Raw genomic sequence first — 15,447 nt, 5'->3', positions numbered from 1 at the left:
CTGTCCAATCTTTCGCGCCAAATATTTACCTGAAACCGCGAATTGTGGTGTCAATTTAATTTCCATGCATCTCTATTTTCTTTGTACTAATTTTGTGTGATTTATTTTAATATTTGTATCAATTTTTTAACAATATTATTTAAAAATGGATGCAGGGCTTAGTAAAGCATTTTCGGGAGTATATAATTCCTCGAAAGAAATTATTAAAAATAACCAAAGGCATTTGTTTTGCAACGTAAGTGAATGACGATGGAACTTTAAAAAAAAAGTCCACTTACGTGATGTAATGGAAAATAAAATATATTAAACTTTACAGATGCTTGATTTGCTGGCAAGGACAACTAAAACCACAGGTGACAAGTACTGGAATACTGATGAATTCATTCTATTTTGGACAACCGATATTCTGCCCTTAATCTTTGATGAAGATAAAGAAATTCAGAAAAGTGCTATCGCAGCAATGGAAACTGTTGTTCGTTGTGGCTTTGATTTCAAAATTCTGCATAGCTTGCCCGGATGGAACGCCCTGAAAACTAAAATAGTGCAGAGTTATTCTAAGGAAATTCCCAAATACCGTGAAGTATCAAACTCTTGCTGGTATAAAATTTGGTGCTTGTTAATCCGGATCCTTGATAAGGAAATTGTGAAAGGCGCTTCTACTATAAATGCGTTTTTATCTATAGTTGAGCTGGGCTTTCGGAGTCCAGACTACAATGTTCGCACAGAGGCATTCTATTGCTGGAAGGTTTTAATTGAAATCTTTGCCAACAATGGTGAACTATGTTCCCCCAAACGAATTCGCCTCCTCTACATACCTCTTAAATCTTCTCAATCTAAAACACCCCAAGCCGCTATTGTCAAACTTAGAGTATGGTGGTTTTTGATTTGTAAGTTGGGAACCCATATCGAGCAGTACGTCGACACGATTCTGGAGACGTTTTTGGCGTTTTGCTACAATTCTCTTGTAAAGGGAGGTTGCGGCAGTATAGAATTCAAAGAAATGTCAGTTCTTACCTTAATATCAATGCTAGGCGGTTCCAAGCCTAAAATTATTGCCAAAAAAATGGAGAATTTTGAACTTAACACCATGACGGAGAAGAACATTAATGTGAGCATAATGAAAAAATTCTGGAAGTCAATTATAAACTACTCTGTAGAAGGCTTGAAAGACTGCAATTTAGTTCAAGTGTCAGGCAGTGAATTTTCGGAACTAATTTTGGCCAACCTATTATTGAATGTAATTTCCATTGAAAATACAGAAGCGGTATCTTTTCTTTTTGACAAACTCCAAGATTGGAAAGACAAAAGTGTATCAGAAAACATGCAAAAGATTGTTGCAAGAGAACAATTCTCGTCTTGTGTTGGTGCTATTGAAAATAATAACTTTCTCGGAACTTGGCTTGCTGCAGTCTGTAAAATCATAATAACTGACGATACTCAAATGCAAGCTGTTGATGAAATCATTAAATCAATCTTTCTTCTCAGCACTGATCGATTTAGGCATGTCTTGGATGTGTTCATTTCTGACACAATTGCAAACTCTGCACGATCTCTGAAAAGTGTTCTGGTAACATGGAAGTTGGTAACTAAAAGCCTACTCAAGCAATTTAGCCGGTCGCATCAAAGCAGTTGTGATGCTGATATGAATATAATAAACGTATGGATAGTTTGGCCTCTGAAGGCGTACGCTGAAAATCAGAACTCCACAAAGGAGAAAATCTTCGATGATCAGTTCGAGGCACAACTACACATGACCATTGAAAGACTAAATGTTGCTATTAATAAAACGGCATTCCTAAAAGAAACGTCAGCACTTTTACAAAAAATGTATAACCTGAATGCCATATATTCCGATCTGAACGCTTATTTCGCTTGCTTCATACGAATTCTTGTATCCGCTGCATCAAGTGCTGAGTATGACGAAGAATTGATATCGGGCATTTTTAATATTCTTAAAATAAATCTGGCAAGAGATTTCAATAAGGGCAACTTTGAGCTGTGTATGAAATGCTTGAAAGGTCTCGTTACTTATTTGGGAGAAAATGGACTGCAAAAGCATTTTGCTGACATCAAAGATGTGTGGTCGCACGTTATCAACAAAAAACGAAGTAACTTCATCGAAAAGACATTCTTTGATGATTACAAGAAGCAATTATTAGATGATACAAGAAAAGTCGCTTCGAAAACTCTGTACAACAAAATAAAAAATTATTTGGATAATGATGACTTATTTGTAATTATTCCCGCGGTTTGGAGTCTTAATCCAGACAAGCTGACGGAGCGTCAGAAGGAGAAATTTTATGAGAAATCAGACATACCTGCGCTGTACAATGACATGAGCCAATCGCAAGATGCCTTTATAAAACCATGGACACCGAAAAAACTTGTCATTGCTAAAGGAACTGATGATGAAATTGTTATAGGAGAAACAGCAAATGAAGATGAGCCTAGAGCTTTACTCGAAGATGACCATAAAGCCTCATTTGAAGATCACCATAAAGCTCTTACTGAAGATGTCCAAAAAGACCTACCTGCAGAAGACCACAAAATTTTTTCGCCACCATTTGATTCTAACAAAACTAAAAAGATAAAACCAACTTCACCAAAGAAACTGATTCAGCCTAAAGAAGAGAATATAGTCACATTCAGCAAAGCAAAGCCAGTCGTAGAAGTCAAAACGCCGGAGAAACCCCTGGCCAAAACAAAAGTACTAGACGACGTTAATGGGATCCCTAACGTTCGGTTGACAAGAGGCAAATTGTCTTCAATTGAGACCGCAGAAGAAGTTGAAAATAGTGGACATTTAGAAGACTATGTTGAACAGGTAGAAGCGATTATACTTAAAGATACAGTAAGTTATACTTTTGTTAAAATAACTTATTTTAAATAGCGTTAGTTTTGTACCCCAATTTTAGTTAGTAGCATACCTAAAGGGCTTGTTAAATTCCCATCAATACTCCGCCATCTTAAAAGAACACTAGATTAGATTAGATTTCATTTTTTTTTCTAAAAGGAAAGTTTACAAAATTTACAATTCAAATTTTAGTAAATAAAAAGTTATGGGCGTGGCATTGCCGTCTGTCCGATTGATTCTTCTTTTACAAGAATAAAATGAACACAAATTTAAAATCGTGATGAAAAGTACCTGTCGCAAGAACATGATGTAACTACTATGTAAATTCAGTATTTATGTAGTGTCTATATTTGAGTGCATCTTTTAGATAACTGTTGGGGGCTACCCAATTAGAACCATTCAAAATGGTTTTAATTTGTTCCATCGTCAATGTCAACTCACCGAAGTAATTGCATCTTAAGGGCATATTGCATTTTGTTCTGGGTAGATCGGTCTGTTGATAGAGTAAGTAGCTCTTTGAATGCATTCGTTGTGCTTATGAGTGTCATGAAGCTCTAGTAACTTATAGAGATTTTACTTCAATTCAGCCCAGTCTTCGTATTGCAAGTTTAAGTTGAATCCACATTTATCAGACCGAGTTTTCCTTTCGTGAACCCATTCCACCTTCCTGTTTATTACAAACTTCGTAAGAATATTGGGTATTGTGTGCATTGGTGATCCAAGTATATAATCAAAATGTAGCTTGGGAGTATAGTGGTATAATGAAGGGTAACCTGTTCCAGCTTAAGAAAGTAATTTGATGAATTGTCGGAAGAGTTTTTTTTTTTAATATCGTAGCAGTTTTTCAACTTTTTCATATGAACGGTAACCCCAAGTTTGGCAACTATAGCACATGACAGAGCGCGCATAATTGATTCAAAGATCTTGTATTTCGCGGAGGTCTTAATTTCATTGTTACCGATTATATCTTCCCAGGAGGAATTTATAAGCTTTTTAGCGGAAACTAGTTTTTTCTCGAGGTGGAGAGAAAACTTTGTTTCAAGGTATTTGTATTGTGACTGTTTCAATTGATTCATCATCTAGAAACCATTTTTCGCCGCTTCCCAATTTTGTTTGATCATAATTTTTGATTTTTCTAAATTTATTGCAAGCCTCCAGGTTTTACAATAAGTATTGAGTTTATTGATCATAAGTTGAAGACTCTGTGGAGATTTAGCAAACATAACGATGTCGTCAGCACAAAGAAGCACTTAATTCTTATTTCGGCTACGCATACTCCAGCGGGTAGTTGAGAAGAAATTACTTCAATGAACAGTAAAAACAATATTGCACTCAGAAGACAGCCTTCCTTCACTCCTGATGTGTTAAACCATTCTGACATACTTTTGCCATTCCACACCGATTGTCGAGTATTTTGGTACATATTTCTGAGGACTTTTAACAGCTTCGTAGACAATCCTTTCTGTGACAGTTTGTAGAACAATGCATTGCGATCAATAGAGTCAAAAGCTGCTTAAAGTCGATAAAAAACATGTATAATTTTTTATTTTGTTTCAGAAAATGTTGGGCAATGGTCTTCACAATGAAAATGTTGTCTATCGTTGAGTAGCCTTTACGAAAACCTGCTTGATAGTCACTCAATACTTAGTTTCTTTCTATCCATTCGTTTATTCGTTAAGTAGAATTGCAGAAAAAATTTTTGCTGTTGAGTTCATAAACGATATAACCCTGTAGTTACATGCCAAATTGACCTTTTTTATATATCGTGTACACTACAGCATCTTTAAATTCCTGAGGCACTATACCGGTTCTGAAGATGAAATAGAAGGCGTCAAGCATGTACGTTAGGACCTCGATAGGAGCCTTTTTGTAAAATTCGTTAGGGATTCGATCAGGACCTGGTGCTTTTCTGTTCTTAGAGCTATACAGGCTAAATTGTAGCTTATTTAGAGTTATTTCCCTATCAAGTAGATCATCTTCGACAAGTGGTCCTGCGTAGTGAAAGTTGTGCTCTTCCAAGTAGCATGGATTCAGCAATATAATGAAGTGTTCGGCCAAATTTCCTGCCGTTAAGTGTATCCCACCAACGAAGTCTAGGCCTTTTAGTGACTAAATTTTTGTCCAAAAACCTTTGGTATCTCTTGCATAGGAGAACTCTATTGCATTGTAGTAATGTTTGCGTTTATAAAGGCATAATTCTTTATAATTTTTATTTGCGGTGATATATTTTTCTCTTAGGGTTTCGGTTTGATCAATGGTGTTCCTTAATTTTCTAAGCAGATCAAATGATAGCTTTCTTGCGGTGAAGCATTCTTGGTCGAACCATTTTTGACGGAATTTATTTGTACGACTTCCTTTATAGATTTGTTTAAAAACGTATTTTTTCCTCGTTTCCAAGTTCCAATGTGGTTAAAAAGGTTATGTTGATCTGGTTCAGTAACTTTGCTGCGTAAATTTCTTTTGAACTATCTTTCCAGACGAGTTTTGGGGGTAGCGCTATTTCGTAGTGATATGAGGGGTTGTTGAGGTTGAGTTCTACTAAAAGAGGCATATGGTCAGAGAATGTTTTTACTCCTGCTTCGAAAGACGATGTGATTTTTATCCATTCACTTGAAATTGCGCAGAAATCAATTACTGATTTTCCTGATCCTCCAATGAACGTAAATTCTCCTAGTGAGTCATTTTTACTATAGCCATTAAGAATAGAAAGTTCGTTTGTTTGACACATTTACATAAAAAGTCTGTCAATCATTTCTGTTGACTGTTTGGAATTTCGTGTTTTTGCTATATTTATGCCTAAAATTATTATTATTTTCATCCGAGACTATCTGTTTATTTCCTATCCGAGCATTAACGTCATCGAGCGCATTGAAATCATTATTCCAGAAATTGCAATTTAGATACGTGGGCACAATAAAGTACCTTTTACTCAGGTTGTTGATTAAAAGACATGTTTGATCATTTACTACGGTAAACTTGCCATTGACGTTACTTTTAAGGCCAAACAAAGATCCACCTATCGCTCTACAGAGTGGCAAGTATCCAGTGAAAGTTATACTCGCTGAAATATTTGTTAAAATTCTCTATTTGTTAACTTACTAAAAAAGTCTCTAAAAAGTGATGTTGATATGATCAGAAAAATTGTATTTTTTTTGACGCCCTTAATATAATTTTATTAATTGCTCTCGATAAATCACCGCATACAATCCAAATTATTTGTATAACTTTTATAATTTTAAATTATTTTAATTCTAGTCCTCTCCTCCTGATCGCAAGCAGACCAATAACAGTACAAGCCCAGTGTTGAAGCCCAAAACAACCCACCTAACAGGCAGAGGAGCACAGCTCATTAATATGATAAGGAATAAAAAACATGAGAGTTATAGTTCAAAGCAAATGGAAACAAGTACTCCTGTGACCAAAATGGAAAGAATTGATAGTTCCCTCAACTGGACACCTGGAGATAATGACTCCAAAGCGAGTCCAATGAATTTATTAGTCTTCTCAAAAACTTTACCATCGCCTTGTGCGAGTCCCTCCGCAAGTATCTTGAAAAGAAAATATCAAAATGATAGCATGGATGACATTTATGATTCGCAAGCTTTCAAACGAAAACGTGTAAGCTTTCATGACCCTCCAGTGTCGATAACAAAGGAATATCTCAAAGATGACGAAAACAAGAATAATTCAAAACGGTAAGTTTTTCTTAACTGATTAGCTGATTTAATTTGTATCTAAATATCCTTTTAACTTTTAAGGTGCTTATTATTGGATCAAGAACAAAGGAGTACAACAAAACACATGCTAAGGAGGAGTACTAAAATGGAAAACCAAATTCAAATTGATAATGTCACTGATATTTCCGGATTGAATTCTACGCCTCTCTCAGCAAAAAAAGTCAAATGTAGCTTAATAAAGTGCGAAGAAAATAGTAAAAAAGATAGTGCAGAGTTAAACGAATCGGGTGGAGACAGAGCTTCATTCCCCTTTTTGTTTCGCACTGAAACAGACGTTCTTAATTACGTTTTAAAACAATTTAGCATGGAAGACATATGTGAGAAATATTTATCTGATGAACAGTCGGATAAAGCCGGATTAAATTTCAGCAGATTCATATCGAATTATATGAATGTGAGCCCTAAGTTTAAATCAACAATATTAGAAACGCTTTCGGAAAAACATCCGAAAGAATTTCTTGACTATGCAATCCAAGAGAATTTATCCTCCGTTGTTTGCGACCGCCTGAACTCGAATACAATAATTGATTATATCTGCAGTAAATCACAAACAAATATATCGTGTCGAACAAGGCTATTCCAAGAGATACAAGAAATCCTGAATCATGACAAATTTAATGACGAAAAATGTGAATTCATACAAAAAGCAATTACATCAAAAAGTATGTCCGACCAACAGTTGCTGAATTTGATCGAATTAATGTTTGAAAGTAAACGTAAACATCAGAGAGCGGTCTCGGAATCAGCAATTGATTCCTCTTCTACTTTATAATTAAATGTTTAAAAAAATGTATTTTGTTATATTTTTTGAAATAAATTTGATAAGATGTTTTAGGAAGATTATAGTTTTTCTTATGTTCATAAACAGTATAAGAATGAAGAATTAAACAATTTTGAAAAAGATGTCGAGGCTAGGAGACAAACATCCTACTTTCTTGGCCAAAAAATAAAAACCAAGTTTTGAGGCCTTTTAAATTTATGGAGTATCTTTGTTTTCAATAAAATCCGTGATAGTTTTCCAAATTTATGATCACTTTCTAATACAGTTGAAATATTTATATTATTTCATAAGATAGTCAAAAAATCTTCATAAGTTGTTAGATTTCACATGCATGTATTGTGTACTAGGGCCTATTGACGTACAACTCGCAACCATTTCTGGAGGGGACCTAAAGTTTCGAGCCGAATCCGAGTCCAAAACGTATTTTTGAAAAGTGAAACTATCAAATTCAAGCTTTTCTTAAAACTTTATATAGAGTTAAGTAAGGACTTATAACTAATGAGATTTTTCAGAAAGATACTTAAGTAAGATACTTAAATGATTTTATTTTGTATTTATTTATTGAAGATTAAGGTACAAAAGTCTTATATCTAACTTACATTCTTGAGAGTTTTAGAACTCAAGATTTTGTTCTTTTCATCTTATAATGATTTTTAAGGCGAGATTGGAATTAAGAACATCACCATCATTAATCATTTAAAAAAGTATTGGTTTTGTTTGTGGGATAGAAAAAAACGTTGTTTTGTCAACCAGTGTAATTTGGAATTTACAGACATATTTTAGTTATAATTTAAAATACAAGTAATAGAGAAAAAGATCTTAAGTCATGTTTCAGGTTTCGTTTCTTATAAATAGATATTTTTTTCGCCCATGGCCCATACACATACAAAATTGTACCACATTTTCGATTTTTGGAATTAAACAACGCTAAAGGTAAAAAACTACCATTTAAGGGCCCTATTATGGCTTGCGAGTCGCAAGAAAAATTTAATAAATGTGACTATTTGGTATTACCGTTTGCGAATAGCCTAGTTGACATTCGCCTAAAATGTCAAAAAAATAGGGAATTGAAATCTCACTCTATTACCAATAGCGAACGTTCGCTTTCATCTGTCAGAATCGGTCGAACTGTAATTCTTCGTGACTTGAAGAAATTTACTGTTAAATTTGAAATCGGTGGTTGTTTTATTCCGTTTTGAAAATAATTTTGGAAAATAAAGTAAAATGAGTGGCACTGGAAATAGAAAAAGGTAATGAATGCTTAAAATTAATGAATGCTTAACAATTACAAAAATAATAAAGAATTTTATTTTTATACCTAGCATAAAAAGAACCAACTCCAACCAATTTTCAAAGCTCGTTGAAATTATGTAGGCAAACCCCGAAATTGCGAAAGGTATAGGATCTTTCGGATCTTCAAAAAAAACCAAGCAGAATATTGGGATAGGTTTGCCATTGATCTCAACTCCCTATTGCCTCCTTTACGCGAGGGAAAAGAGTGGCATAAGGTATGTTAACAAAAAAAAACAAAAGCATTTAATAATATTTTTCATAAATGTAGGTTTGGCTTGACTACAAACTAAAATTAAAAAAGAAAATCGCAGACAACAAGAAGGATGTAGTTGCAACTGGTGGAGGACCTTATGGGCAGCTTTCTCTATCTCCTTTGGAGCACGCAGTGGACGATCTACTCAGCCTTCAAAAGACTGTGAATCCTTCAGGGAATACTTTTGGAATACGTGCTCTTGAAACTGAAGTATTTACGAGTTCAGTATTCTTATTTAAAAGAGAAACACATACTGACAAAATATACCACCGGTGGTGGTAAAATTAAATAGAAAAATGTATTCAATAATTAAAAAAAAATTGTATTGACCAAACCTATCTAAAATCAAAAATAATAAAATTATATGAAAGAAGTTAAGAAGTATAAGTTGCTTTAACAGTTTAAATTTGTTTAATTTATTAATAGCTGAATGACTTTTGATCAAATCTTGCATTTGGCTATACATAACGATAATCAGACCGATGTTAATGTACTTTTAATGTAATGCTTTAGAGAAAGCTTTAAATCGCGACAAATTAAATAAAGTCCAACGTTCAGCTTACCTATGTATAAGCGGATCGCTTCGCACGACCCCATCTGCGACACTGGACACCTTACTCTACCTAACTCCTGGCTTAAGGAATACGTGATATCAACATCTGATATCCGTATTTTCTCAGATAGCCAGGCCGCTATAAAATCTCTGGACTCTGTCTCTACCAACTATAACATTCCATTACTGTCGATCATCTCTAATGGAGATGGCACGGTAGTTCACCTTTTCTGGGTGCCGGCCTTAAGCGCCCAATACACGATACAATTATTGTACCGATTATCGTACAAAAGTTGAATCGCATGCGATGATTGTATCGTGTGTGTAAAACAAAGTATCCGCTGTACTGAAATCGCATGGTCGAATGCTATCGAGCGAAAACGAGAGGTTGCATTCGACTGCTTTGATGAGAATCGTACCGTTTGTAACGTATGTGACGACCGTGAAACCGATGTTTTTGTTTTGACTGGCAGCAAGTTAGTAGGAGAAAATGGTTTCAATTACAGAAAAAGATATCTGGTTAGAATTTATTGACAAATACAGGTCGTTGCCTTGTCTGTAAACTTAAGTTTGTTAACCAGATAAACGTCCGAATGTAATGATCTTTCTAGGAGCCACTCCTTAGCCCAATTTCTTTTTCTTCTTTTTTCAAGTATACATAATAACTTTTTTTCTTCTATTTAAGTCACTCATGATTTAATTTTTTCCACAATCTCAAAATAAAACTCTAAACAAAGAATAGAAGATGAAAATAAGGAACTATTTTGACAGTTCATCAAATTGTGAGCTAGTCGTATGTGTGTGTGCTCACTTTCGATATCGCTACCGATATCGGTACAACTCAAGTCGGTACGATAGATTGTATCGTGTATTGGGCGCTTTAGAGACATTCCAGGAAATTGTAAGGCAGATTAACTTGCCAGGAACGGTACAGTGCAGCCCATCTTGGCACTACCTGGCATATCAATCGCTACTTGTAAATTGTTTCTAATGCAAGACGCTATGAAGAAGGTAAACACCAGGTGGAACAACATCACCACGTGTCAGGTCACGAAAAACATGTGGCCAACACTAGATTTAAAGCGTTCTAGGTGCTTGCTATCTCTATAAGCAGATCGCATATAAGCCCGATAATAGGTGTCATAACCAGATACTGTCTAATAGGAAAGCACGCCATGCGGTTAAGTATTAGGACGAGGTAGAGGAGGTACATGCCCTAGCTAAAGCTAAAAAACGCAAGAATTATCTTGGAGGATTCTTCTTTAACGATCTAAATCATATCAGCATAATCAGCCACGTAAGGGACTCAAATTGGTTCCATTGAACTTAGGAGGCAGCCTCAAGATTCATAACTTTAAATAGGAAGTTATTGCAATCGGTCCGATTTGCCGAATTGAAAAAAAAAACTAAAAAAGTTTTGTAGTTTTTATTTTGCTTCATTTAAGTTAAAAATTAAATTAAATTGGGTGGCGCAACAGTCCGTTGTGAACCAGGGCCTAGTGACTTACAACTTTCAACCATTCCTGTGTGCGAGTACTGTGGTCAAAAATTTTTTTTTAAATTTATTGAACCATACAAACTTATACATCTATACATTTGGCTATATTCTAACAAAAATAATATTTAACGATAATTTTAGGGGGGCATAACTTTATACATTGATGAATTACAAAATTTAACATGTGTTTAACATGAAGTCGATAGCTAAAAAAAAAGAGTGTCGTTGGCGAGGTTCATCTCGGGTTGTTCAGTCCCGGTTGTCCTGATGGAGGTTGGTTGGGTGTGGCGGTGTTCAGCAGCGGTAGTATGCTGACTCCAGGCCAGCATAGAAGGAGACGTCGTTGTCAGTGGGGAGTTTGTCCAAGATATCCATACCACAGAGGTATCTCGGGTCCGGGTGTCGTTCCTGATTGGTCATCCTTCTCATTAATTGGTTGGGGTGGCTGGCAACTTTGGTGATTATCTTCCTTGCTGCCTGTGCAAGAAACTGGTCAAGTGGCTTAATTTCAGCTTCTTCGTAGACTCTACGATTACTATAGTGCTTCTGTCGTTGATGGTCTAATTGTAGATTGGTACATATCCTTAGTATCTTCCTCTCGAAGACTTTAAGTCTTTCCATTGCAGTTTTTGATATGGTGAACCATATCGGAAAACCGTAGGTGATAACCAGTATTAGCAGTTGTTTGTATATCAACATTTTCGTTGGTTTACTTGATCCAGTTTTCTTCTTCAAGAGAGGATGTTCTCGATGGAGTGCGATGTTGGCTTTTGTTATCACAGCCTTAGAGTGAGGGTTGAAGCGCAGCAGCTCATTGAAGTGTATTCCGAGGTAATTGGCGTTCTTCTTGGCTTTAATCCTTGATCCATCCGGGAACGTCAGAACAAGGTTTCGGGCCACTGCCGCCGATCTACAGCGGTTGTTGTTGGTGACAGGTCTCCGGAAGCATACCAGTTCCGATTTGGAGGTATTTATCCTTATTCCCCACTTCTGGTAGTACTCGTAAAGTCAGCTTATGTGTGCTTCTACTCTTCGGGCTGCGATCGTAGGAAACATGGAGGACGAATAGGTGAGTGAGACATCCGCAAATAGTTGTCAGGAATGGAAGGGACCTACAATTTTAGGCCGAATCCGATAGGCTAATTTGAGAAAGCACTTTTTCATGACAAGAATTACTCTTGAAGGATTTGTCAATTCTTCGTAAGAGGCAGTACCCGCTAAAATTCTTTTTTTTTTACATATTACGGTGGCACAGGCAGAGATTGAACCCAAGACCCCTTGCATGACAGTCCAACGCACTAACCATCAATTAAGTTACTGTAATGTTAATGGAATTAATGAAAAAATTATATCGATGATCTTGAGTCAGTTTTTTATAGTTTGGTTCAGCAAACGCGAGGGATGTCATCAAGGTGAGCGTCTGATAATCTCGAACGATATGGTCCTCAAAAAATGCTAATATAGTGACTTCATAAGGCAATTTAATTAATTGAGATAGCTTCCCAATCTTTATAAATTCTTGGAATCTTACAGCTTTTAAGATCGGATAGAAAGTTTAAAACTGCAATTTCTTTTATTCAGAGTTCTTCTTGTTATATTCAAGAATTGTTGGAAAATTAATAAACTCCAATATCTTTTTCGAAAACATCTAGCTTACGACGAAAAGTGAACGGGCTTTATATTAAATCATATATTAATTTTCCATTTCCTTGTAACTGGATGTTAAGCTCATTTGAATATTTCAGATCATCTTTAAGAAATGCTAAAGCTAGCACATTGCTCTCTTTTGTTATGAACTCCAAGTGCTTCCTTGCTTCCGTCGTATCCAAGTTTTGCAAGAAGTAGATAACTTGCTCTTTAATAATCCAGAAACGTTCGATAACATGACTTTACTTAGCCAACGAATATTGTTGTGGTGCAGTAAGTCCGAATACGCCGTTTCACATTCAGAAAGAAATTCTTTTTTTTTGTGGAATTGCTGATGAGTTGTTTCTTAATGGTGCTTTAAATTGGCACTATTAATAATAGCAACAATCTTTTTGCATATGAGGCATACTGGAACTTCTCGAGGCTTATCAGGCAGCGTGAAACATTATTGTTCAGTCCACTCGGTCAGAAACTTCCTATTTTCACTGTACACTTTTCGTTTTGAGGATCCATATTATTGGAACGAAACGTTTTTAAACACGAGCAATTATAAAACACTCGATATCGAACGAAAGCTCCGTAATTAGATTTCACAATAGGACTGACAACCGATTCGACTGTAGAGAGAATGTTACCTTCAAATAAAGCGATTATTTACGTTTTGTGTGTCAATTTCATTTATTCGTCTGTGAATAAATTGAATTGAATAAAACTGGCTCCGTGTTTCGCCTTTTTACCTTTCGCCTGTTGCTTACCGCTGATGTAACGTGATACCTTTCTTACTTACTTAAGGTGGGGCTATCTGGGCCTCAACCAACAAGCGTCTCCCGCCAGCTCGGTCCCTAGCTAGCTGTCTCCAGTTTCGCACGCCAAGTTGGTTGAGGTCCTATCCCACCTGGGTGCGCCACCTGATTGACGGTCTTCCTCTACTACGCCGTCCCTCGGGATTGGATTTGAAGACCTTCCGGGCTGGAGCTTTGATATCCATCCGCTCTACATGACCTAGCCATCTAAGCCACTAGACTTTAATTCTGCTAACTAGGTCAGTGTCGCTGTACAGCCCGTACAGTTCGTCGTTATATCTTCTCCTCCATTCTCCATCACCCGAAGAATTTTTCTCTCGAAGCATTCTAAGACGCTCTCATCTTTCTTTGACAGGGTTCAGGCCTCAGAGCCATAAATGAGAACCGGGATGATGAGTGTCTTATAGATGGTGATTTTACATGCTCCAGAGAGGACTTTACTTCTCAATTGCCTTCTAAGTCCAAAGATGCAACGATTTGCAAGAGTTATTCTTCATTTGATTTCAGTGCTGGTGTCGTTGTCTGTATAAATAGCGGTGCCTAGGTAGACAAAGTCCTTAACTACCTCAAAGTTATAGCTGTCCACAGCATATACTTGGTCTTGCCTTCATTGACCACTAAACCCATCTTCTTCGCTACCGTCGCAATGCTCAAAAACGCTCCACTGACATCACGCTTTGATCTTCCAATTATGTCAATATCATCTGCGTATCCGAGTAATTGGATGGACCTTTGGAAGATTGTGCCTCTAGTGTTGACGGTTGAATTTTGCACAATTCTTTCCAGAACGATGTTGAAGAAGTCGCATGACAGTGCGTCGCGCGTCGCCTTGTCTAAAACCTTTAGAGCAGCGTGCATTCTCCATCGTCATTCTGCACAAACGGATAAGTTTGACAGGGATGCCAAAACTTGACATTGCTCTGTAGAGCTCTTCCCTATAGATGCTGTCATATGCGGCTTTAAAATCGATAAAGAGATGGTGGGTATCGATTTGAAACTCCTGGGTTTTTTCCAAGATCTGCCGTAGTGTGAATATTTGGTCGATAGTGGACTTTCCTGGTCTGAAACCACACTGATAAGAACCAATCAGGTTGTTGACGAATGGCTTCAGACGTTCACATAATACGGCAGAGAGGATCTTATACGCAATGTTAAGGAGACTGATGCCTCTGTAGTTGGCGCAGTTTACAGGGTCTGCTTTCTTATGTATCGGGCACACTATGCTGAGATTCCACTCATCGGGGATGCTTTCTTCCGACCATATTTTGCAGATGAGTTGGTGCATGCTCCGTACCAAGTCATCGCCTGCTGCTTTGAATAGTTCGGCAGCGATGCCGTCAGCTCCAGCAGCTTTGTTTGACTTAAGTTTAGAAATAGCTATCTTCACTTCGTGAAGGTCGGGTAGGCGGAATTGTTGATCTGCGTCGCCGGGAAGCACATATATATGAACATTATGCTAATGACAAATTATTATGATGTTTCTTTAAATAATGCTAACAAAGCCGCACTCTTTTACATTTTCAAAACTATTTTATTTTATTTTTCAGCCTTATTTTGAAATACAGAATTTTGAGACATTGTTGTTCAAAAAATGATGCTAAAATTTATAAAAGTTGGCTTTCGACTGAAAATGTCGGGAACAAAAACAAATATTGAAATCAACCTATTTTATCATATTCAAAATGTTATTACTAACTTTAAGTTAATGTTTTAGAAAAATACAATCTACAACTTTTTTTTACAAAATACGAAAACCTACAAAAATAACAACAAAAAAAAAATAAGAAAAGGATTTTGGACTCAAGTATTATAAGAACAAATAAAGTTATTGACTTAATATTTTTTACAAAATATTGTAATTAATATTTTGAAGTTATCTAGTTTGATCATATCTCAGCCTCTTTTTTATATTTGCTTTTAGGAACAACTAACTTTAATTCGCATTTAAAGCAATTTTAAATTGTACTAATTAAAGTCCGCTTAGAAGTGTCTTACTTTTTTTATGAAAAGGTAAGAATGAAGTAATAA

At 36.1% G+C, this 15,447-nt stretch overlaps 1 protein-coding gene across 2 annotated transcripts; it reads left to right on the top strand.

Annotated features, from left to right (window-relative positions):
- On the top strand, positions 1–7,431 carry LOC129951180 (telomere-associated protein RIF1). Of its 2 annotated transcripts, none has more exons than XM_056063210.1 (4): positions 1–235; positions 317–2,824; positions 6,110–6,549; positions 6,613–7,431. In XM_056063210.1, the coding sequence occupies exons 1-4, from the start codon at positions 146–148 to the stop codon at positions 7,361–7,363; spliced, it is 3,789 nt and encodes a 1,262-aa protein (XP_055919185.1). In that variant the 5' UTR covers positions 1–145; the 3' UTR covers positions 7,364–7,431. The 2 variants fall into 2 exon arrangements, with proteins under 2 accessions (XP_055919185.1, XP_055919184.1); XM_056063209.1 differs by having other exon boundaries at positions 2–235; positions 317–2,851.
- Positions 7,432–15,447: the final 8,016 nt, after the last annotated feature.

The sequence above is a fragment of the Eupeodes corollae genome, chromosome 3, assembly GCF_945859685.1.
Source record: "Eupeodes corollae chromosome 3, idEupCoro1.1, whole genome shotgun sequence".
Lineage (NCBI taxonomy): Eukaryota > Metazoa > Arthropoda > Insecta > Diptera > Syrphidae > Eupeodes > Eupeodes corollae.
The sequence above is the reverse complement of the archived record's forward strand: the minus strand, read 5'-3'. Positions and strand labels throughout refer to the sequence as shown.

What these genes read in the sequence shown, in the direction of transcription:
- LOC129951180 (XM_056063209.1), top strand. Translation starts at nt 146, where the DNA reads ATGGATGCAGGGCTTAGTAAAGCATTTTCGGGAGTATATAATTCCTCG. An exon ending in CGATTATACTTAAAGATACA is followed by an intron (nt 2,852 to 6,109) that starts GTAAGTTATACT and finishes TTTTAATTCTAG; the next exon opens with TCCTCTCCTCCTGATCGCAA. An exon ending in AACAAGAATAATTCAAAACG is followed by an intron (nt 6,550 to 6,612) that starts GTAAGTTTTTCT and finishes TTAACTTTTAAG; the next exon opens with GTGCTTATTATTGGATCAAG.